Source organism: Lotus japonicus, chromosome 1, assembly GCF_012489685.1.
Source record: "Lotus japonicus ecotype B-129 chromosome 1, LjGifu_v1.2".
In the NCBI taxonomy this organism is placed as follows: Eukaryota; Viridiplantae; Streptophyta; class Magnoliopsida; order Fabales; family Fabaceae; genus Lotus; species Lotus japonicus.
In genome coordinates, this window is record NC_080041.1 from 111856457 (window position 1) to 111881274 (window position 24818).

The 24818-nt window shown below is 35.7% G+C and overlaps 4 protein-coding genes across 4 annotated transcripts; 3 read left to right on the top strand and 1 right to left on the bottom strand.

Moving 5' to 3' along the window:
- Positions 1 to 9291: 9291 nt before the first annotated feature.
- LOC130729271 (uncharacterized) lies at positions 9292 to 13002 on the top strand. Its single transcript, XM_057580960.1, has 3 exons — positions 9292 to 10233; positions 11170 to 11715; positions 12614 to 13002. The coding sequence occupies exons 1-3, from the start codon at positions 9376 to 9378 to the stop codon at positions 12722 to 12724; spliced, it is 1515 nt and encodes a 504-aa protein (XP_057436943.1). The 5' UTR covers positions 9292 to 9375; the 3' UTR covers positions 12725 to 13002.
- A 5321-nt stretch (positions 13003 to 18323) lies between these two features.
- Positions 18324 to 18683, top strand: LOC130719326 (uncharacterized). Its single transcript, XM_057569950.1, has one exon. It carries the CDS (start codon positions 18324 to 18326, stop codon positions 18681 to 18683), a length of 360 nt encoding a protein of 119 aa, XP_057425933.1.
- A 631-nt stretch (positions 18684 to 19314) lies between these two features.
- On the top strand, positions 19315 to 21087 carry LOC130729273 (F-box/kelch-repeat protein At3g23880-like). The gene has a single exon (XM_057580962.1). The coding sequence runs from the start codon at positions 19528 to 19530 to the stop codon at positions 20764 to 20766; it is 1239 nt and encodes a 412-aa protein (XP_057436945.1). The 5' UTR covers positions 19315 to 19527; the 3' UTR covers positions 20767 to 21087.
- A 94-nt stretch (positions 21088 to 21181) lies between these two features.
- LOC130729272 (protein DETOXIFICATION 43-like) lies at positions 21182 to 24790 on the bottom strand. The gene is made up of 12 exons (XM_057580961.1): positions 24592 to 24790; positions 24343 to 24464; positions 23939 to 24250; positions 23703 to 23857; positions 23468 to 23603; positions 22919 to 23015; positions 22729 to 22829; positions 22392 to 22555; positions 22123 to 22308; positions 21916 to 22011; positions 21694 to 21815; positions 21182 to 21537 (listed from the first exon to the last, which is right to left on the bottom strand). Exons 1-12 carry the CDS (start codon positions 24669 to 24671, stop codon positions 21492 to 21494), a joined length of 1617 nt encoding a protein of 538 aa, XP_057436944.1. The 5' UTR covers positions 24672 to 24790; the 3' UTR covers positions 21182 to 21491.
- Between the last annotated feature and the right edge of the window lie 28 nt (positions 24791 to 24818).

Sequence of the window (24818 nt, forward strand, 5' to 3'; positions counted from 1 at the left end):
AGCACGTTTAGCTGATAAGCTAGCTGAAAGCTGAAAAGCTAGCTGATAGCTGAAAAGCTAGCTGAAAGCTGAAAGCTGATAAGCTAGCTGAAAGCTGATAGCTGATAGCTGAAAAACTACGTAATTTGAACAAAAGTGTTTGGTAAAACTAGTTGTTGAACAAGCTGAGATTGTAAAATGACATAAAATGACATACTTGTATAATTTTTTTTATATTTAACATTACTTTATTTTCACATTAATACCTATATGATATTAATATTAAAATTATTATAAATTTTTTAATTTCACTCAAATTATTTATCATCTTAAAAATATAATATTAATTTTTACTTATTTACTTTTCTATATATTTATTAAATTAAATAGAATAAAACAAATAATTAGTAATTTGTAATATGAAATTATTTATTTTATTCTGAAGTAGTAATTATTTCTGTGCGGGAACGATGTACATATGAGACAAGTGTGATAACTGATAAATAAATAAGTTTTTTTTTGGTACATCGGAAAATGAGTAGGTAAATAGGTTTAGTAGAAAACATATAAGGCTAAAGGTGAAATTTTCATAAAATAGTAAGGATAAAAATGCGAATATATTTAATAAGCTATAAGCTTTAAGCTACCTGAGATAGCTTATAGCTTTAAGCTACTGAAATAAGCTCCTTCACCAAACATTTTTATAGAGCTTTTAAGCTAGTCAAATAAGCTTTAAGCTAGTCAAATAAGCTATAAGCTAGCTGAAATGACATGCCAAACATAGCCTATATATAACCGGTTTTAATGTATCCACTTTTTAAAGTGGATACCAATTTGGATATCCAGTTTTTGAATTTGGATAAAAAACCAGTTTACCATATCCAAAACCAAATTTAATATTTTTAAAAAATCAATTTTCTATTATTCATTCATAACCGGTTTCAATTTCTAAAATCCAAATTCAGTTCCTGTCTCAACTTTCAAAGAACCCTAACCCTATTCCCAAATCAACTCGCCGCCGCCCAATGATATCGCCGCCGCTGCCGTCGCCGCCGCCGCCACCAATTTTGGGTTTGCGTCACTGACCTTCAGGATTTGGAACCGAAATCCCCATTCTCTACCTCGATTTCCCCAGGTTCTTCCTCTTTTCTACTTACCCTTTTCATTTCTCTTCATTGTTGTTGAGGATATGGGGTGTTTGGTTTATGGGTTTACTCAGTTATTGAGTTTTGAGGGATTCTAAGAGTTGGGTTTGATGGAGAAATAAGGGACTAGTTCCAATTGTAGCACTCGGCTTAGTAACCCTCTTGTTTCTCTTTCTGGATCGATGAGGCATAATCTGAATCTGTTCTAGGTAAAGATGTGGGTAGTTTTAATATGCTAATTCATATATCTCAGAGTAAAGATGTGGGTAGTTTCTTCCCTTGATAATTCATATTTTCAAGTCCAATTATTATCTGACAGGATCGTATCACTATGAAAACTCCAAATCATATTCCAACTTGATCAAATTTGAAACTATTTGATATGGCATTAGATGCTTTTATTTCTCACCCCAAATTTCAACTTCCTGTTTTTTTTTTTCCACTTGTGTAAAATAATTTTGGGTTTGCAGATCTTGAAGGCATGACAGATCCGAGCATTGGAGGTTGTAGAGGAGCTTAGAACTAAAAGAGCAGACAAGCAGGTCAGTGATCACCCTTGAACTTGAAGATCAATGTGGATTGTCTAAGATGTGATGGTGTTGTCTTTCTTTTGCTGTTCATGTTGTTAGACTGTCAAGATAGTTATCTAGTCACTATTATAAAGCACAAGTTTGTTTGATGAATTCTTTCTTTCTTTCTTTTGTAGATACATTCAATTCATGAATTTTAGTTACTGCTCTGTTTTCCGGATACATCTTTCTGTTTTGCTTTGTATGTGAAAGGTTGTGTAATGTGTAACAGCCAAGGACATGGTTCTGGTTCATTGTATTGTATCCATATTCATTCTGCTTTTTAGCCCAAGTATATGTGATATCATTGGTTAAACTTTTAAACTTGCTTCATGACATAATGGAATGAAAAATTTACCACTCCAACTTTTTAGTGATGTAATATTAGCTTGGTATGATTAACAATATAAATATAAGTTTATACCTGCATCTGTATACAACAAAAAAGGGAAAATAATCCTTTCAGAATTGTTCCAATTGCAGCTACATATGGAAACATTCTCTTCATGGACTACAATGCTTAATCTTATTCAATAAATAAAATGGACTTTAAGTTTACATGGTTACAGGTCTATTGAAGAACCTGAAGCAAATATTATGACTGGTGGAAATATGATATATGATATACTTTTTCTCTTCAAATATTATGTCTTCAAAAACTGGATATCCAAATTGCTATCCACTTTAAAAAGTGGATACATTAAAACCGGTTATATATAAAACCGGATTTTCTGGATATGGTTATGGTTTGGTTATGGATTGGTTATGGAAACCGGATTTTTTGAACACCCCTAGGAACAGCTGATAATTTTAACATGTTAATGTTTATTGCTTTGGTGTTAGACCCCAGATACAAATTAGAATTTCAGAAGCGGTTGATTAGTGACTCTTTTGACTATAGTGAGTCAACTTATCTTATAAGTAAGTTGGAGGTGTGTTTAAAAACAATTTTTGAGGAGTTTAAAGGTGTGGTAGATGGGTCTCAAGGTGACAACTCGCAAGGAAGAGTGCAATTTTATGCTGAAATCAGTGATGACCGTTATGGATATAATCAATACTTTGATTCAAGTGGAAGTAAAAATGAATTAACTAAGTACTTGGAGGATGGTTTAGAGGAACGTGGATCACTGGACATTTTAAATTGGTGGAAGCTGAATGCAAGTCGGTATCCGATCCTTGCAAGCATTGCAAGAGAGTTGCTTGCTATACCTATCTCTACCGTGGCTTCTGAATCCACCTTTAGTGCAGGAGGAAGGGTGGTTGATCCGTATCGGAGTTCCTTAACTCCAAAAACATTGGAAGCACTTATCTGTACTCAAGATTGGATTAAGGGGAAATATTCAAAATCATTACTTTCAAATGAGGAAGTTATGGAGCTTGAGAAATATGAGCAAGGTATAATAACAAATTATGTTTGATGATATGTTTATTGTTACCTATAATAGTATGAATTTTTAGATAATTAAAAGTATTTGTTTATTTTGCAGAAGTGGCCTCCACTGAAGATATTACTACCACCTCTATTGCGCTTGATGAAGATTGAAAGGTATAGTAAGAGTTTGTTTTTTTATGAAATTAGTTGCACCTTTTTGGATATGCTTGTGCAATTGGGTATAATAAAAGTTTACTTCCATGTATTGTTGATAGTTGCTTGATTTTGCTACTCTAATGGATCTTGTGGCCTTGCTGTTGAATTTTGTTATGTAGGTCAAGGGAACCATTGTTGGTGGTGGTGTCATCTCTCACGTTCACGAGTCATTGATCAACAATCCTCAAGAGAATGAATGAATTCTTTGATTGTTGCTCAGTTTATTATGTTTGCTGGTCCCTAGTGTAGTTTTGACCAGTCTAATTTAGTGTTTGTTTACAACTCAGGTGTTAGAATGTAAATGCTCATTCTTAATTATGTAGGTGTTGTAATGTTGTTGGATCCTTGACAATGCTTTGTTTTTAGCTGCTATGTCACTATTTTAGCTTCTTTACTCTTAGTGTTTGCAATATATAAGTGCTACTTGCTTTGGTTTTAAGCTATGAAACAAGTTATTTTGGAATTTCATATCTTATAGTGTTGTAAGCCAGAGCCAATTTCATGGCTGTCTTATGGAATGGAAATCATAACATGGCTATTGTTGATGATGATAGGAGATCCATTTTAGATTAGTTGACGGGAATGTTCAGCTATTTATGATGGTATGTTTGTTGAATAAGTATATTTTTATGTTCATCATATTCTTGGTGTTACTGAAAACTCATAAAAGTTATATTCACGTTTTTTAGTCAATCATCTTAGATAAATTTGACCGTATATCATATTAGACAAATGAAATGACCAAATATAGTTTCAAAATTCAATTTTAAAATCCGGTTTTCAACCAAATCCGGTTTGTCAATCAAATCCAGTTTTAAAAACTGATTCTGAATTAAATCCAGATTTTAAAACTGGTTTAAAACCGGTTTTAAACATAACCGGTTTTAAACTGGTTATAACCGGTTAAATTCGGATCCAGATTAAAAACCGGTTTTATAACCGGTTTGAGATATCAAAACTGGATCGGTTAAAAAATCCAAATTGTAAAACTGGTTTTAAAGTGGATATGGTTTGGTTTTAACCATTTCCAGTTTTTGAACACCCCTAGGAGCAAGTGACTAAAATGAAATGATCTGTAAAGTGGTTGGGCCTAAATTAAATATTAGCCATTTAGGGTTTGATATACAACTTAAAGTGCTTCTCCTTTTGACAAAAAAAAAGGGCTTCTCCTTATTAACCAAAAAAGAGTGCTTCTCCTTCATTCAGATATCTTTTTTTTCAATTTGGTAGGCCTGCAGGAATATTCTCTGGGCCTTGTAATTTGCTCTAAGGCCTTGGGCCTTTGAATTGAATTCCAAGCTTATAGCTTTTGAAACAGTGCAGCCTCTTTCCTTGTTCAAGCTGCTCCTCGTTTTGTTTTCCAATCAACAACCAAGTTGCGACAATGTTAGTGGTTGTTTGAGACCCTATTTTTCATCTACAATCTCTCTTATTCTTCATCGGAGTCTCCCCCTCCTTTCTCACTCTCATTCTCAGCAAGTTGTGCTTTTTGTCTGGTAGTAATCAAGGGTGATCCGAAGAAACCGAAGATCCGAACCAAAGTAACTGGATCAATTTTTCTGCTATTCGATTCAAAACCGATAAAAACCAATAAAGATTGGTTCGGTTCTCGGTTTGAAAAATTAAAAACCAAAAAGCCGATAAACCGACTTGATGATATTTATTTATTTGTAATGGTACTAATATTAAGCACTACTTTAAGCATTTGCATTGTTAAGTACTTAAGTTGTGGATGATGGATTATGAATTATGGATTTGCATTAAGATATTGAGTTATTAATTTGCCATTTTTGTGCATTGTTAAGTTGTGAATCATATGTGATTGCTATGTATTTAAAGTTGTGGAAATTATATTGACCCAAAAAAAGTTGTGAAACCAATGAATCGAACCGATCATCATCGGTTCGATTTTGGAATTTTTTTCGCTAACGCCGAATTGAAACCGAACTAATGAAGTTTGATCGGATCGGTTTCTAGTTTCACCTCAAATCAATCCAAACTGAACCACAAAAATGTGATCTGTAGGATTTAATGAAATTTGGAATCAATACCGGATAAAACTCTGAATCCGAAAGAGTCTAGCACGGATTATATAACATTGTGCTTCTTGGGAGACAAGCCAATGTTTGAAAAATAGCTTTTTTTTTCATCGGAAAAATAAATTGCACCCGCTGGGAATCGACCCCTGGAGCTTCCTACCCAACTCCTACCGCTTAAAAAATAGCTTTTGAGTCTTAAGTTTTATTTTTTTTATTTTAATTTTTATGAATTTTTTAGTCTTATTGTGCCTTAGAGTCCCATGCATTGCATAGCTGAAAAAATTAGCTAAGTTTAAAAATCTGGTGAAAATGGTCTCTTTGTGGTGTTTTGTGCTTTGGTGCTAGTCAATAGCCGCGGATTGATTAAACTGCTGCAATAGCACTGTTAATCAATTTTGCTCTCTGGATTTTCCCGCGCCGCACCTCTGCACGTATGTAGGCTCGGCTGCGCTGGATCATTACCCTTTATTATTATTTTTTAAATATAGAAAAATTAAATTTAAGAAAAATTCTATAAAAAATCATAAAGATTCAAAAAAAAATCCCTAAAATAAAGATGTAAGTGCTTATTTTGAAAAAAAAAAAATTAAACAAGGTTGGAGGGCCCATTAGTTGACTAGTGTTCAAGTGTTGCATCTACATGCAACGAACAGGGAAGTAATTCATAAAACACGTTAAAAATCATGCATCATCACTAGGGCTATACATCAACCAAAACTAATTAAATCCGAAGTATTTTCATGGCATTTCTAGGGCTATACATCAACCAAACTTCCAAACAAGGTTTCTCTTGAATTACCATTTTCCTCAAGTTAAAAATCATGCATCATCACTAGTGTTTTTAGAAATCTAAAGGCCTCCTCATTCACTTTCATGAAGGTTTAAACCATAGGGACGAAAACTTAACAAAATCCTAGAACTTAAAGTTTGTGTTTATGCAAAATTGATTCCACATCACTCATATTAAAGGTTATATGTGCACTTAATGTGAAGACACTTAAGCTAAAGCATGGTATATATATCACTAAAACTCTTGCATAAAATTTCAAAACTTAGGATTTTCCTCTATATTCATGCATCAACAAGGATTCCAACTAAAACCCATGGTTCAAAAGCATAAATCAACCATAAAAGCACTCACAAAATCCATCAACTCAAAGCTTGGGGTGAAATCTTACCTCAACACAAGAAGAAACCCAAGGACAGAAGATGAAGATGAAGGTGATGAGATGATGGTGGCAGTTTGGAACTCAAAGAGAAGAACAAACACTTGCTTCCAATATCTTCCGAGCTCCAACGATCACTCAATCTCACTTAAAAACACAAGAGAAATCAAGAATTTCCCTTCTCATCTTCCTCTATCTCTACCCCGCGAGCTCCAAGTATGTGTGTGTGATTTTTTTTACTTAAGGGTTAAGTGAAAAAAATGTGTGGTTAAGAGGGTTAATAAACTTTTAACCACTCGTTAGGACACATAACCCTCCACAAGGGTTGGTCAGGTGTCCTAGGAGTGGTGCACACCCCAAAAATATTTCTTAAGCCTCCCAAAAATTTCTCAGGGCAACGTGCAACGAGATCGGCACATTTGCGATCCGAAATTTTTCGCGGACTGAATTTTCTTTTATAAAATTTCGAACATATTCGTTCACGGCCCGAAAGTCCTATACTTAAACCCTGCAGGAGGTGAGAAAAACTTCACTGAGTTCCGAAAATAGAACTTATCACTATTACAGTCAAAATTCATGAAATTAAACATACATTCTCAAATTGGCATCAAAAGTTCTTATTCCCGCTCTAATTAAGAATCAAGACTTATTTTATGTTTTTACGACGACAGATCGCCTTTTGAATATTTTTGAATTGTTAACAGTTTAACTACAAATATATATATATATATATATATATATATATATATATATCTTGTCTTGTTAATCACACACTTCTTACAAACAATTTTACGCCGACTTAAAACCTTAGGCATAAGTCGAAAATTAATTGATTAATAATACTTCTAAAATCTAAATCTTACATTAATAACACTTAATAATTTTTATAACGCACATATTTATTCAATTTAACTTTTTACTATATATATATTATAAATTTATGTCTTTCATATTATCATCATGGTGCACGAGTACAATACTAATAAGAAAATAAGAGTATTTTTTACCTCAAAAGCACCCACAATAATAGAAATACAATTATCTGAATCAAAAGTAGTATTTGACATGATGACAATTAAAATGGCAGCGTTGAATTTCATAAAAGAAATTAAAATTCAAAATAGTTTACTATATATGTAAGTATTTGCTTGATCCTGGTTATTTTATTGTATATGCTTCATCCTGGTTTGTAATTTGTAAGTCTTTTGTAAGGCTTAATTGTACTTTTAGTCCTTCGTGTTTACCCTATGTGCAGTTATCGTCCCTAAAATAAGAAAATAGCAAAAAAACATCCCTCACTTTGTCGAATGACAACACTTTTAGTCCTTCATCACTATACCGTCCAAATTATTTTTGTTTTTGAAAATAAAACTTACTTTTTGCAATCCTCTTCGTTCACCTTCAACACCATCAAAACCCAGAACATTGAATCCCAACTTCTGAATCAACTCATTAATCTGTTAACACTCATTTGAATCATAGCAAAGACATGAAGGATCACGTAAGAGGAACTTGATGCTATATATGTAATGAAAAGGCTTGATAGAACATTTGGTAGAAAGGGGTGCCGGATTCAAAATCTATGATCCTAGCTTAATTATAACCTCTAGTCTTGCTTACTTCCTGTCACAAATCTAAAAACAACGATAACCCCTTTTAGGTTCAAGATCCAGGCGAGTGAAGAAGAACCCCAATTCTTAGCATCCTTTAAAATCTAAGCAAACCCATGAACCAAGCATCGTTCCCCCCCTAAAGTTGAAGAGAAATAGAAAAAAAGGGCAAGTAGAAAAGAGAAAGAACCTAAGGGAAATCGAGGTAGAGAATGGAGTTTTTGGTTCCCAAATCCTTGGGATCACCGATATTGCCGCCAGCAACAGGAGAAAAGAGACCAGGGAAGAGAAGAGGAACCTGCTTCTCTTCCCATGAGATTTCTTAATGATGTCTTTGTCGTGATGCTTGGTGACGATGGAAGAAGGGTTGAGGTGGATGGAGCTTCTGGCTAGGGTCTTGGAGGAGATGTTGTTGGAAAAGGCCAAGGCTTTAAGCCTCTTAGGCTATGTTACTTCTGGGTTTGTCACCTCCATCTTTTCATCCTCTTCCTCCTCCTTCTTCGTCTTTCCCCGCACCATTTTTCGATTCAACCATGGTTCTTCAGTGCTCAGTGCTCACAATCATAAGCGGGAATAAAGTCTAGTACACTTTTACGCAACCCAGACCCAATCTCTGTCTCGTACTCATATCTAACCAATGTTAAATAGGTGAGGTACGATTGAGGGTGCTGGTGACGGAGAAGGATTTCAATTCATGCGTTTTTTTGGTTTGGTGGAGGGAAAGAGTAATGTTTTGGTGGCTTGTTGTTGATGAAGAGTTTGTTCTTATTTTTTCTGGAAAATAATTGAAGAAGATGAAGAACATGTTGAACATAATGAAGAACATCGTAAATTTCCTGGGTTTCATTTTTTTTTTTGTTAATTTTTTTTCTTCAAGAAAACTGTTAAATATTTGACAGAAATCGTTAGTATTTTTACGGATTATAGATGAAGGACCAAAAGTGTTATCGTTCAACAAAGTGATGGACGTTTTTTGCTAATTTCTTACTTTAGGGACGATAACTACACAAAAAGTAAACATAAGGGATCAAATGTGCAATTAAACCTTGTACTATATAATACAAAAGATACCAAAAAGAAATATATTGCCTAAATTAAGACTCGATAATAGGAGTAGGCTCCACTGATGCTCCCACCTAAAATGAAGGAAAACGTTCGAGCCACTAATGCTCCACTACACTTGCCTCATGCCCCTCCAGAATAAGAAACACTGCCCTTATATAATATATATATACCCTTGTATTTTGATTCCATACCTCAACTTTCCATCTGATTTCAAATGTCTTCTTCCGCCGCAGAACCGATTCGACACCTTCTCCAGAAGCCATGGAAAACCCTCCTCTTCCCCACCATCAAACCCTCCGATCTCCTCTCTCTCTTCCTCAAAGCGGGTCTCGCCATTTCCACCTTCTTCCTCATCTCCCATCTCTTCTTCCTTTCTATCTCCTACCCCCCACACCACAACCCAATTAAAACCTACCAAAGCATACTCCAACACCGCTCCACCACCGCAGCAGGCGAGGAGGAACAGGAACCCACCAACATCTCCCACATCTTTTTTGGGATCGGCGGCTCCGCCAACACATGGAACACGCGCCGCTACTACACTGAGCTCTGGTGGCGCCCGGGGGCCACCAGAGGCTTCGTGTGGCTGGACAAAGACCCCCCAGGAAATGAGACGTGGCCGGAGACCTCACCGCCGTACAGGGTCTCTGGCAACACGTCGGAGTTTAAGTACACCTGCTCGTACGGTTCGCGGTCGGCGATTCGCATAGCGCGCATAGTGAAGGAGAGTTTCGAGCTAGGGTTAGAAAATGTGAGATGGTTCGTGATGGGTGATGATGACACCGTTTTCTTCATCGATAATCTCATCACTGTGCTGTCGAAATATGATCACAATCAAATGTACTACATTGGTGGGAATTCTGAGAGCGTGGAACAGGATTTAGTCCATTTTTACACCATGGCTTATGGTGGTGGAGGCTTCGCCATAAGCTACCCTTTGGCGGCGGAGTTGGTCAAGATTTTGGATGGCTGCATTGATCGATATGCGGAGTATTATGGGTCTGATCAGAAAATTCAGGCTTGTATAAGTGAGATTGGTGTTCAGATTACCAAAGAGCTTGGTTTTCATCAGGTATATATATTCTTTATATATTTTTTTCGTTTTTTGTTTTTCTTTGGGTTCAAAAACAATACTTCTTAAAATTGATTCAGTGAACTAATTTTTAACACGGCCGGCAGAGATTGAATGGGAGGCTTGCCATTATCTTGTTTGGGAATCTCTTGTAGTAATTTTGTAAAGTCCCCCAAATTATAAGCTTTTCTGTATATTTTAACTTTTAAACAAGGGATGAGTTATTCACTTGAGTAAGCAGAAACAAGGGATGAGTTATCTCCCATCCCCTTTGTTGTCTCAAAGCCTCCCTTCTCTTTTTTATTACAAACTCCAAAATATAACTTTAGGTTTTGTTTAGAGTTTTTAAGTGAACGGAACAGTGGAGTTTTTAGAGGGTTTTTAAAGTACAAAAACCATTCCGGGCCATTTTCAAAATATCTCATAAAACTCTTCTTCCGTATTTTCCTTTTCAAATCTCAAGCCATCAACACACCCTTTCAATCTATTCGTTAAAATTTTTCAAAAGACAATTTGTGATATGGTATTTTTTAAGAAGATATTGTGTTTTTTTTACGTCGAAGATACTGTGTTTAGTTTTATAAAAAGGGTAACAAAATCGTAACAATTTGTAATTCTCATCATTAAAATATTCTTTAAAGCAAACAAAAATAAAAAAATGATTGTTTTTAGAATTTTTTTAAATAAGTGTCTCTATATATAATCCTACTAAAAAAAATTATTTAAACAAAATTACAAAAAAATTAATTTTGTAAGTCAACACTTCTGTTCTCAGTTTGTAGGCTTCTTTATGTAGATATATCTGTTAAAATTTGCAACAAGATCAATGCATTCTATCAGTTTCAAAACCAAGAGTCATTGTAGCCACCATTTTCGATCTTTTTAAAATAGTCTTTCACCTAATTTATTAATTTATTGATTGATTATTGATAACAGGTTGATATACGTGGCAACCCGTATGGGTTACTGGCAGCGCACCCCGTAGCACCATTGGTAACATTACACCACCTGGACTACGTGGACCCCATCTTCCCAAGCATGACCCAAGTCAACTCCGTGAAGAAACTCATCTCAGCCTACGATTCGGATCCGGGTCGGACCTTACAGCACAGTTTCTGCTACGACCTTCGCCGGAACTGGTCGGTTTCTGTGTCATGGGGCTACAGCATTGAGCTCTACCCTTTCCTCCTTACGGCGAAGGAGCTTGAAACAAAGGTGGGTACATTCAGAACGTGGCGGAGTTGGAGTGACGGTCCGTTTACATTCAATACCCGACCCGTAAGTGATGACCTGTGTCGGAAGGCTCTTGTGTATTTCATGGATCGCGTTGATGATGTGGGCCCGGGAGAGACCCGATCCGCTTATAGAAGATACGTCGACGTTTCAGGGAAAGAGTGTGAGCGGGTTGAGTATGGGCCGGCTTTAGCTGTTCAATACGTCAACGTTTCAGCGTCCCAATTTTCGCCACACCTCTGGAAACAGGTATGTATAATCTCTTGCTTGTGATTCTTTTCTTTTGGTATAAAATATACCGCAATCGAATTTACATCGTTAGAGCGTCTCCAATGCAAGGTTGTTAGTTCTTATTTTTGATTTAAGAACTAAGAGAACTGAGTTCTTAACCACTATAGGGGATGATGTGGAGTTCTTAGTTCTTAAAAATAAGAATTAAGTTCTTATATAAGAAACTATACTTTTTTGAGTTCTTAGGATAAAATGTTAATTTTTTTTTCTCTCATTCATTTAATTTAAGTATTGAATTAACATTTAAATTTAAATCAAAATTATATGAAAATAAAAAAATATTAATATAATGATATTGTGGAATCGGATAAATAGTGCTAAAAACTAAGAAGTCATGGTCGAAGCGAAATGTCCAAAGAGTTGCGCACATGTGGCAGTACAGACTCACATGAATAGTGCTAAGAACTAAGAACTAGCATTGAATATGCTCTTATACAATTGAATTTTCACAGATTATAAAATATATTTTTGTTTTAATTAAAATTTAAAATGAAAGTTATTATTCATTTTATGTGATATGTTGTGAGGAAAATGTATTATGATAAATATAAGAGAAGATAAAAAAATATTTTAATGAGTGAAGACAAACAAAAATTAATTAATTTTTTTAATTTCTAAAAATTAGTCATTTCTTTAAAAATTTAAAAATCATTATTTTTTAATCTAAAACAAACACATCCTGAATAGAATTGTGAAACAATAACCAATCACAATCAAATTAAAACAAAACTAAAACTAAAAACCAATCAAGATCAAATGTTTGTTTTATTCCTTCTATTTTGTCAAATAAAAAATATATTTGTCTATATATATTTCTAATTTAAGCTTATGAAAAAATTGTTTGCTGAATGAACAGTCACCACGCAGACAATGCTGCGAGATAATGAACGGTGCAGATGGACTGAACAGTGTGGTCAAAGTCCAGATCAGAGGGTGTCATCGGTTTGAGAGTGTGACTCCACCGTAGACTAGAATGTTATAACACATGGAATTATTTGAAGGCGATGAATTCCATTCGACAAGGCGTTTAGACTCTGAATCTGATATATAGATCATGATCACCACATGCAGGAAACTGAGACATGATCTGTGCATTCCAAATACGCTTACACTATCTGTGCACATATATAGAAACTTTATAGAGTTGAATTTCTTTTAATATAAGGCTACTCATTAATTCTTGCCATTCTTACCAAATCACTACATTTTGCTAACTCTTAATTTAAAATATTGTGACTTCAATTCCCTTGTCTTCCTTGCAACCTTTTATGAACTTTTGCCCGTAATAACGACTTCGAATTTGAAACTACAAAAGTGGTGGTGCCTCATGCCATCGGGTAACAGTGTCTTAGCTGAACGGGTGATTATGATATGGAATATGGTTTTAAAAAATAGGAGGCTGAAGCTAAACCTAGGATTTTATATTCGAAGGTGGGCTGGTTCAACAAAAGTAAAATATTAGCAGTGTTGTCAAATCGCGATCACGGAATATCGCGGCGAGGCCAAAATCCGCTATTTCATTTAGCGGATAGCGTCGCGGGCAAATAGCGGTATTCGCATAGCGGTTAAAATAAGTAAAAAAAATTATAGAAAAACAGCTTGTTGTGCTGTTTGTGCTAGTAAAAAACAGTTGCAAAAAATAAATAAAATTAAGACATCTAGTGAAATGCATAAAATGATCATGATAGAGCAAATTTTAGAAACAAAACAGGGAAAAAAAAAACAGAAAATAAAAAAACATTGTATGTAATGGCAAAAATAAACAAAAGATGATGTGAAGAAAGAACAAATATTAGAAACATAGGTTCACATTCACAATGGAAGAAGAAAAACATAACAGATCATGATGGGAGAGGAGAAAAAGGAAGAACAGATATTAGAAACAAAACAGGACGGAAAAAAACAGAAAACAGAGTGTGAAAAAAAAAGAAAAAGAGAGTCTGAAAATGTGCAGAAAGAAGGAAAGGAAAAAGAAAAGTAAAGAAAACAGGGTATGAAAAAAGTAAACAGAGGCTAAAAATAAAAAACGGAAGAGTACATAAAAGAAAAAGAAATAAATAAAAAAAAAACAAAAAAACAGAGCATGGCAGAGTGAAGAGATGGGAGTCAGAAGCTTGATGTAGAAGGAGGAAGAGAGAAGGGAAAACCCGAAAGGTTTTGAGGCTTTTATAGAGTGAAGATTTTAAGTTATAAAACTTTTCTTCCATTAATTGGGTACAATTAATTCAGTCGGTGGCTGATTCCCACCTCCCAAGCGGTGCCTTTTTGAAAAAAAGTCCTAAAATCACACGTGATCTTCTCTTCCACTGCTATTTTCACTTTGCCCGTCGCGGCGCTATTCAGTTTTGCGGCGCTATTGCGTTTATCGCGTTTGCCGCTACATCGCGGCGTCGCGATCGCGGCACGGCGAATTTCCGCTACGTTATAGCGGCATAGCGGCGCTATAACCGCTATTTAAAAACAACAATGAATATTAGAACAAAATATATAAATTATTTAAAGGTGTGAGATTGTCCCTTCGATCTGCTAGGGTTTCCTAGTGTGGCTGCGTAATGGTTTGGTCTTCCCCAATTTTTTTTTGGCGCTTTCCCAAAGAACATTGTGTATCCTCTTTTCTCTATCCCGTTTGTTGAAGTTTTCCTTTTGGGATCAATGTCGTCGTTTTGTTTATTGTCGTTTTTAGTCTCCTACTATGCCTTTTGTTTCTCGTCAAACTTAATCTTATGTCGGGCGAGAAGAAGGTTCACACCGACAATATCGAGGAGGCAGAAGGAACCGACCTGGTTGATGACTCGTCGGAGGCATGGTTGGCTGGCAAGGTTCCACCTGGGGATTCCCATAATGCAAAGGCTTCCAAAAACATAATGTTGCCGCCATGGAGTGGGAATGGGGGGCGTTGAGGCATGTGAAGTCTTGAGGAATCTGTACACTTTTAGTCTTTAATGACTAAAAGTGCAATTAAAGACTAAGAATGATTAAAATGTAAATGATGACTCTAAAACATAAAAAGACTCAATTACCACTAAAGACACTAAATAAGACTCAAAAAGATAAAAATAAAGAAAGAAAACAAAAGAAAAGAAAGGGAAAAAGACCATATAATCCTTGGTCATCAGTCATTCCATCCTCCTAGGAGCGCCTTCTACTTCTTGCTAAAGTGGTCCTTTTTGAAAGGCTTCTTTGTCAGCTTGGGACACTCAAATTTGATGCATACAGGCTTCTTACAATCGTACCACACAGCAGGATTCTTTTCAGAACTTTGTTCTCCTTCATTTTTGTAGTTTGATGAAGGCTTTCGAAAGTTTGAGTCTTTTCTCTTTCTCTTCAGCCACATTCTTTTGAACTTTCTGGTGATAAAAGTTTGTTCTTCATCTGAATAATCTTTAGAGCCTTCTATAAGATTCCTCAAATTTTAAGGCTTTTGAGCTTCTGACCTTAGACTTCAAAGCTATTGATTTTCTTTTTCTCACGCCTTCGTCTTGGTTCAGCTCTACTTCGTTGACCATCAGTGGTCTAAGGAGATCATCCATCTTTAACGTGTTGAGGTCTTTGGCTTCTTGGAAAGGAGTAACCTCTGGTCTCCATTTCTTTGACAAGCTTCTCAGGATTTTGTTGACTTGATCAGTGTTGTCATAGGTTCTGCCTAGTTGCCTCATTTTGTGTGTCAATGATGCTCTCATCTTCTTGCATTTTGAACATCTCATATTGTGTTACCAACATATTTATTTTGGTCTGCTTGACATTGGATGTACCATCGTGAGCTATGGCAAGGGCATCCTAGATTTCCTTAGCTGTCTCATAGCTATAAACTTTGTCATGCTCTGCTGGATTTAAAGCGTTAATAAAACACAAATTTTCACTAGAGTTATATTGATTGTGCACACGATGCTCATCAAGCCAACGGTGTCTCTGGGAAGAGGTTGTTGAGTGGTTGCAACTTTGGAAACATAGTTTTCATTGCTACTAATGTCCCACATTTTGAAACTTGCAGACTCTATTTACAACCTCATACTCTTCTTCCATTGAGGGTAACCTGATCTGTGAAAGTATGGGAGCTTGAAGGTAGCTTGGATTACGAGGGTACAAGGGACTGGTTGAAACGAGTTTTGGTTAACCCTAACCTGACCGTAAATATTGCATGGGCCAATTCATAGACCCTAACCCGTTCTTATACCCGAAGCAACCCGACAATATGCGGTTCCAATTTAGGATGAGTCTATGTAGGACGGGACCGGGTTGGCCCGATGGACAATAAGTCAAGACTATTTGATACAAATTGTAAAAAGATAATAACATACTAAAAGAGTTATACGTTGGAGCTATTTTTAGAAGAAAGAACTTGAAAGGATCCAATTCTTGCATAATCTAGTGCACTTGAGAGGTTTACATTTTGTTTGATCTATATGCACGTGTCACTCGTTTTCTTTGATCTCTGTTCACTTGTCTCACATGTGCATAATGCACATGCATGATTTTCTCTTGTTAGAGCATGAAAGTGTCAATCTTTTGACCAACGTTTATTTAATTCATAAGATAGATGTTAAACATTTTCATCTCATCCACATGATAAGATAAATTTGAGCACCATCTATCACATTTTGATCATTATAACAAATTAAAAATTTATAAAATATATATGTGGGACGGGCCGAGCGACCCGAGTGTCAACCCGAACTCGACCCGACCCGAACCTGGACAGCTCAATGATCAACCGTCAACCCGGTCCTAAAGGCTTGGGCCGAGACGGGTTGACGGGCATAGCCGGGTCTTGTACACCCCTAGCTTGGATCTTTGGTAGCCCGCGATTGTCATCGTCAGCCATGGATCTTTACTCTTTCACCTGTTAAGATGTTAGAAAACTCAGAGACAAGCTCTGATGCCAGTTGATAAATAAATAAATGACACAAGAAATGAGGATTTGAATTTTATCTAATAAAACCAACCTTTTTCAAACCAAAACAAACAAATATAAGTTCTTAAAACTTTTAAAAAACGAGTTAAGTTGCAGCGGATCAATTTAAAGTTTTAGCGATAGAGAACTTAAATCAAACAAGAACCACACACGAGAATTTATCCTGGTTCAACCTAAATCGACGGGCTATGTCCAGACTTGGTATCCACTAAGATTTTCCACTAACGAGTATCAAAGACTTCTCCTTAACTAATATTCGACAGGACCTCTCCTAACAAGTATTCGACAAGACTTCTCCCAACAAGTATTCTTCTGGACTTTTCCTAAACTCGAAAAAAGATTTTTCTTCTACTTAGATCTCTTCTCAAAGAGTGATGCAAAAAGATTAAGAACAGGTTACTCTTTGACAAGTGTGTAGTGGATTTGACACCAAGAAACTCAAGAGTATTTCAGGAGAGAGAGGATTTGAATCGTAAGTGCTCTGATTATGAACAAAGGAGTTGCTTTCGAATTTTTGCTTGTTGTTTAAAATGCTTAGAAGATTGAAGAATTGTTATTTACTTCAACTCTCAAGTGATCCTTATATACTTCTCTTAGTAGGTCAAGAGATATTGCATCATCTGCTACTTGACTGTCCAAGCCTCCCATAGTACAAACCAGTCACTTGCTTTGCATTTAATGCTCTTGCCTGTTATTGTACATTGCTTAAGAGAAGACTTTCAAAAAAGTGATCCAAGTCTCGTGCAGTGGATATTTTCTCCTTAAGTGAAAGGTTCGAGTTGGTAGATAATTTTTTGATGTGACTTGATATGACGACGTTGTACTTTTACTTTCTGCTTTGAGAAGAGCCAAGCCAAACGAAGCTTGAGAGTAGGACAATTCCTTTTGGCGATGAGAGCGCAGAGATCACAAGGAGCCTGAAATCGAACACAGGAAGCAAAGCATCTTCCTTTGATTATTAGAAATCGAATGAAAGAAAGAGAGAGTTAAGGCATAGATAAAACGAGATAAGAAAGGTGACGAAGAGGATGAGAAATGGCAGTAACAACGATGTGATGAGAAAGAGAGTAAAGAGATAAAAATTAGATAAAATAGTTATGAGAAACGTGAAAATCTAGAATAAGGAAAGACCACACAAATTGTTCCAGCAAGAAAAGGTTCAAGGATTAACGGTTAAAATTAGAAGAAATCAGTGGATAGGATTGCTTTCATAATTAATTACTCACAAATTTACATATATGACCATGAGAAAATATTAATCCATGTGTATTGAATTATTAATTTACATATTTATCCTTAAGGCTGCACTATAGATATAGGTATAGATAAATAAATGGATAAATATATTGTGATCCTCATGCAGCAAATTATCAATGCCAAATTTTCTACAGTTATTTAAAAATTATCAGTATAAATTAACTCCTAAAGTTCTTTACTTGTTGTATAATCCTTCCCATTTGTTCTTGTGAATTTTCCTCTAATACAATACAATGCACACATTCCTCAAGGTTACTAAAATCAAGGGGAGGCAAAGCTGCATTGATTAGTTTTCAAAGCTATTTGTCATTTTCAATTTTAGAAAAAATCCGGAACAACTAAAAGTTGTGGCGGGGTTCTCCGAGACAGACATGGTCGATGGCTCTCAGGTTTCTCCATGGCTTTGGGGACTGGAAACGCGTTCCAGGCGGAACTCGCAGCGCTCCACCGAGGGCTAGTTCACACCTGGGAACTTGGACACCGGACGATTATTTGCCATGTGGATTGCTTGGTATTACAGCAAGTGATACTCAACAATAGTGATGTGCAAGATCACTGGCATGGCCAGGAAATCAGCATGGTTAGAGCCTTGCTTGCTAGGGATTGGGATGTCACGCTTAGTTATGTGCCCCGGGATCGGAATGTGGTTGCGGATGCACTAGCAAAGCTTGCGGTTCAGGAAGGCTGGGATTGGAAAGTTTGGAGCCTTCCCCCGACATCGGTGGTGCCTTTACTTTGCCATGATATAGTTTCTTAGTTTGTTCTTTCTTTCCTTGATGTAACCCAAAAAAAAAAAAAAAGAAGTTGTGTTTATTATCTACTTTATATTTTCAATCTGCTATTTACTTTTCTCATTAATAACACAATCTTAATATTACAATTTTTTTATTTTCTCAACCTAAACAACTAAAATTTTGTTTTTGATTTATAAAATTATTTTTAAATTAATGTTACCAAACAGATTTATTATAGTTTTTTTCAAAACAGTTTTTAAAATTATTTTATAAAATAGTTTTACAAAAAAACCAGAGCATAATTAAATATACCCTTAAATTTTGTTTGTTAGCTGTTTTTGAAAACTCATTTCTATTTTGAAAAACTTGTATGTCATAATCTTCATTCAAAAACTATTTTAAAAACAAATCTTATTCGGTTTGTAAAAATAAAATAAGAAAATATCTAACTGTTTTTATTTTCTGGTTTTAATTTTGTAAATTAATATATTTTACATTTACAATTTTTTTATGTGAAAAATAGAATTTTAATTATTTCTGAAAACATTTTTTAAATTCAGAAAACCAAAAAAGAAATCAAACAAGCCATTATATGTGCAGTTTTTCAGCAAAATTGTGAGGCTACAATGCACTATATTAACATATTCTTACTCCACTCCACACGTTTATTCAAGTGAGTGAGTTAAGAGTAGGCAGAGGCTATTCAAACTATTCTGGATTCCTAGGGTTTCTGCAATTGAGTCAAGGGTGGTAGAATATGATTGGTGGATTCTGCGGTGGTATTCAATTCAATTGACAAATGGTCTTCTTCTTCATCGTTCAAATTGAGCATCACTCACTTGAGAAGATAATTTTCAGCGAAGAAAGATGAACGAACAACGACAAAATAACACAAAAAGCCTCTCTATGTTTTACAATCTTCCTCACGATTTGTTCGTTCAAATTTTGCTGAGGTTACCGGTGAGATCTCTCGTCCGTTTCAAATGCGTTCGCAAATCGTGGTGCTCTCTGATTTCCGATCCCAAATTTGGTAAATCTCACTATGACCTAGCTGCTTCACCCAACCACCGCTGTCTTACAAAAGGTAACGATTCTAAAATTGAGTCCATAGATGTAGATGCAGCATCATTTCACAATTCTGAGTCTTGTGTAGTAAACCTCAAATTTCCGCTTCCGACACCCCGTGAGGAATATAGTGTTTTTGGACCTGACCCCCCTAGTTATGTTGAGTTCTTGGGTTCATGTAGAGGGTTTATTCTTGTAGCCTATCCACATGGTGATGTCATTGTATGGAATCCATCAACTGGTGTCCACAGAAGAATTGCAGACGACCTTGATGAGATGATTGCTCTATATCTAACTGGCTTTGGGTATGACAGATCAACGGATGAGTACTTGCTCGTTCTTATTGACGTGATTCCTTTGGGCGTTTTTGAAGTAGATCCAGACCAAGCAGATAATATTCATACTACCATTCGCATTTTTTCCATGAAAACAAATTCCTGGTTTGACCAGGAGGGTACTTATGCTCAATATGTGGATATGGGTTCTGATGATCTCAAAATTGCGACCTTTTTTAACGACGCCCTGCATTGGTTGGTTACCTCTTATGAAACTGATCATCATGTAATTATATCCTTTGATTTGGTAAAGAGGAATTTTTCTGAAATTCCTTTGCCACAAGTTTTAGTCACGGAATTAGAATTTTGGTATCATTTGAGGGTCATGGGAGAATGTCTCAGCCTATGTTACCCGGGTGATAAGACTTCAACGGCTGAGATTTGGATGATGAAAGACTATAAAGTGCAGACATCTTGGACTAAGTTATTTGTTTTTTCTACTTGTAACATTTCTCGCGGTGTCATTTATCCAATATGTTTCACCAAACATGGTGAATTTTTTTGTTCACATGGGTCTGGAAGATTAATGATAGTTGATGACAAAGGATGGCGGCTTCTTGATCAGAGCACAGAGCCCATACCCCATATGATACTATATGGATTGTATAGAGAGAGTTTACTATCACTCCCTAATGACTTTCAACAAGCAAGTGAAGATGACCATCTGACAATTTCCTTGGTGGAGACAAGTGAAGACGACCAATAGTATTTGGCAATAAGAATCAGGGCCTTTAAGGGTGCAAGAGTGCTCTACAGAGTTATGCTTGATGTTTTGGCTTTCCTTGATGATATTGCAAGAAGAGAGCTTAGCATTTGAAAGATAATGTTATTTATATAATGTTAAATCATCTTGTTTCAGTAGTGTTTGCTTAGTCGTGATTCCGGTAAGTTGGAGTCGAGCCAGGCTTTTGAACTTTATCATGCTTTAAGTATGACTTAGGAAATCCGAGCTGGAGTTTGTACTTAGTACATGCTATTTAGCATCTTTATCTTTTTTTCCTCTTAATATTGTTATTGACTTATTGCAGTTGCAGTTTGTTTCTCTTAATGTCGTTTACATGGTTTTCAGAATCACTCTCTACTTATTTGTACTGTGTTTAGGTACCTCCTCTAAAAAAATTATTCCTGACTTTCTCAAAAAAAATATACAACATATTTTTGAGCGTTTTGTTTTCAATTACCACGTCTAAAACACCCCAACAAGGATACATCAAAGGGAGAGAAATGTGATTGCTGTACTTTTAACCATATCAATGGCATGAGTAAAAGTGTATTTGGGAAAGCATCAAAATGACGGTTGGAATTACATATGTTGGTCTACAATGAATTTACTGTAGGAGGTGACAAGAGTCTTAAAATTAATTATGAAATGTAGTATGGACATGTGTTGGTCTACAATGAAATTTACTGTCCTCCTTGTCATTAAGACGGTCAGTAGCCCCTAAGAAAACGCCAAGGTCCTGAACATGTTCCCATCCTGCATATGCATTTGACATGTACGTTTATGAAATCTTTGAAGCAAGAAGATCACATATATATGAGAAATTTATAATAAGATATTTTAATTAATTAGTTATTTTTCTGCTGTGAATCAAATGCAAGTATTAGATTTTAAGGTTGCAGGAAAGTTTACCTGAATAAACCAGCAAACATGCGAAGAGTCATATAAATGGTTAGTGCAATCCAGATCCCAATGAAACCGTTGCTTTTATAAAGAAGGAACAATGAAGCAATAGTTGCAAATGAGACCATCACCTGAAGAAAGGGCCGGCGCAGTTATTTTTAATTATGAATTTGGGTAGAGATGAATGAAGCATTATGAAAAAAGAACAAGAAAAAGGGCATGTGAACTTGCCATTGAGTATGCAGAGTATGCAAAATCAGAGGCTCCATAGTTCACACCATCGAAGACGAAGGCTAATGCATTGATGGGTTGTGTAGCAGCAACAAACTAATAGAATAAAAAGAAATTAAAGCCTGAGTTAAAAACAAAAACAAATCTTACATTGAATTAAAAAGAAAGTGTTGAACAGAATATAAGTGAAGAATGATAAATATATACCGGGACGGCTATTCTGATTAAGTGCACAACAGGACCACTTTCGGAAAACATTCCAGCTCCAAAGTACAAACAACTTCCAACAAGAGAAAGCCCTAACCCTAGAACAAGAGTCATCTGTAACGTGCGTGTTGTAGCAGCAACAACCTTATCATAGTCTTTCTCAGCAAAGGAAGAGGCTAGAATTGCCTGTGGACCATGGAAAATAATATTTGATTTTTCATCAATACAGAAAAATGTACATGTAACTCATTTGCAGTTTGTGTAGGTACCTGTACGGCAATAGCCAAACCATCAGATAAAAGGGACGATGTCAACCAAACTTGCAGGCAGGTTTGGAATGCAGCCATTTGAATTGAGCCTAACCTTGAAGCTAATGAGGCTGCCAGGGTCACACAAAATGTTACTGCTACTACTTTGGCGAATAGCATACCTCCTGTTCAAATTGGAAACACAAAACTAAGTAAGTTGATAGATCAAATTCATATATATTATAACATAGGACTTATGTTTGATTATTATTTATGTAGAGTGAGATTTGAATATTGATATAGGCTCCAGGCCTCCAGCATGCTATGTTTATTGCTCTCCATCATATCACATTCATACCATTTTTAAGAAACCTGGAAAACTGCAAATCCTTGATGCTTGGAGGCATGAGAACTACTTTTGTCAGCAATATCAACAAGAGGACCAATGCCATCATGTACCTAAAAGCGGTTCATCAAATCTTTAAGTTAGTTTTCCTGACAAAAATGTTTGAAGTAACATTGTAAGAATATGACAAACACAGACTTACTGGGAAAACACATGTGAAATGGCTGCACCATTGAGGCCCCATTTAAAGGCATAAATAAGTACAGGGTCCAAAGCAATTTTCACTGAATACCCCAAAACTATCCAAAACCATATATAAAAATGAAACAAGTTAGGCGCAATAGTGACAAATTTATAAATAGAGGATCGATCTCCCACAACTTATTTGGATCGAGTTCCTTCTGTTTTCCATATGTTCAAAGTTCAAACATAACAATCAAACCAATTAACAATTAATTTTATGCAGAGTATGTTTTGGGTTTAGATTCTCTGCAGCCAATAAATTAAATCATAATAAACTCAGAAATAAACTATTTTTTGTTTAGATTAATCCTAACCATTAATTAATTATAAAAATCAAGGGCCTATAATTGTGTAGGAGACAACTGTAGAGAATCTCTGCTGCGGATTATCCAACTTGGTATGTTTTAAGTTTGACTTACAAGCTTTTTAATTTAGGCCTTTCCATGCTCGATCTCACATCTCTTAATAAGGCTTTATTCTATTTAGGCAATGGATCGTTTCAACTTACCAATGACATATAAAGGAGTTGTTGTATCCTTGAAACCTCGAAATATTCCTTGCATGGCCAAGGAGAGAAGCATTGGAGGAGCGCCTAAGGATCTCAATTTCAAGTATTTCTCTGCTGGGATGAGTGTTGGAGAATTCTACTCACAGGTGAAATAGCTCCACTTAGTAAAAGCTTAGACAAATGTATTACTATAATGATGTAAGATAACCTATATATATATTGTTATGATACCTACAGATTTTAGACCCATTACACGTAGTAGAGGTTTTGCTGCAAATAGAAGGGTTGCAGCTTGGATAAGGCCAAGGATTAAGCCAAAAAGCAGTGCTGTTGATGCTGAAGATATGTGTCGCTTCTTCCTTCCTGAGTTTGAATTACTTGTATTGGTACCTGGTAAAAAAATCAATTATGAATGAACTGAAGTGTCAACATCCAACAAATTAATGCATATTATCAAAATTATGCATGTACCATCTCCATTATTTGTTTCATGTTCAGTACTTTTTTCGATGAGCTCAACACTTGCAGCCAAAACTTGCGTTGGAGTCTCATTCTTCTCTTCGGATGCATATTCTTCTATATCTTGAGGTAAAGCTACATCTTTTGACTTGTCCATGATATTCTCAATTGGTTTCTTTTCCATTGCTGTGGTATTGTTTTTTTCAAGGGTATCTTCCTCGGCCACAAAGGAAGTTGTGATACTAACTAGAGGGAATATGGTAACTTTTGATGCTTGGTTAAACAAAGCAATGGCAACTCCAGCAGCAGCAAGCTGCACCGGCCCTAAACATATGAAAAATGAAATCACATTATCAAGCCAATAATGCAGAAAACTCTGATATAGCAAATTACATTCTGGTGAAGAGAAAAGGTACCTAAGTGGCCTATGAATGCTGTTTCTATCAGAGAAGCAATAGGATCAGCAGCTATAGCCAGGGCAGAGGGGAATGCAATCCCTAGTATCTCCTTTGCAAGGGAATCGAACTTGAAAACAAGTCTAGATTCAGAATAACAAAACTAAATGTTAGTATTCTATAAAATTATATCATGCCATATTTTTGTAGCTAGCACCACCATGTTTTTCAAAACAAATACAGATGAAATGATACACATGATAGTAGTACCTTGCATCTTTGAAGAAAATTGAGAGTGGTATTTTATACTTGCTCTTGGTAGCATTATTTGAGCAACTTTTATCGTTCATGATATCCTAAATCTTATGTAAGAACTCAAATCAAATAAAGGATGGTGCAATGGTAGATAGTTCTCAATAATTTTTTTCGAGCTTGAGGTTAAATAGTTAAAGAAGAAACATATATATGATATTCTAACACAGACATTTCCAGCATTG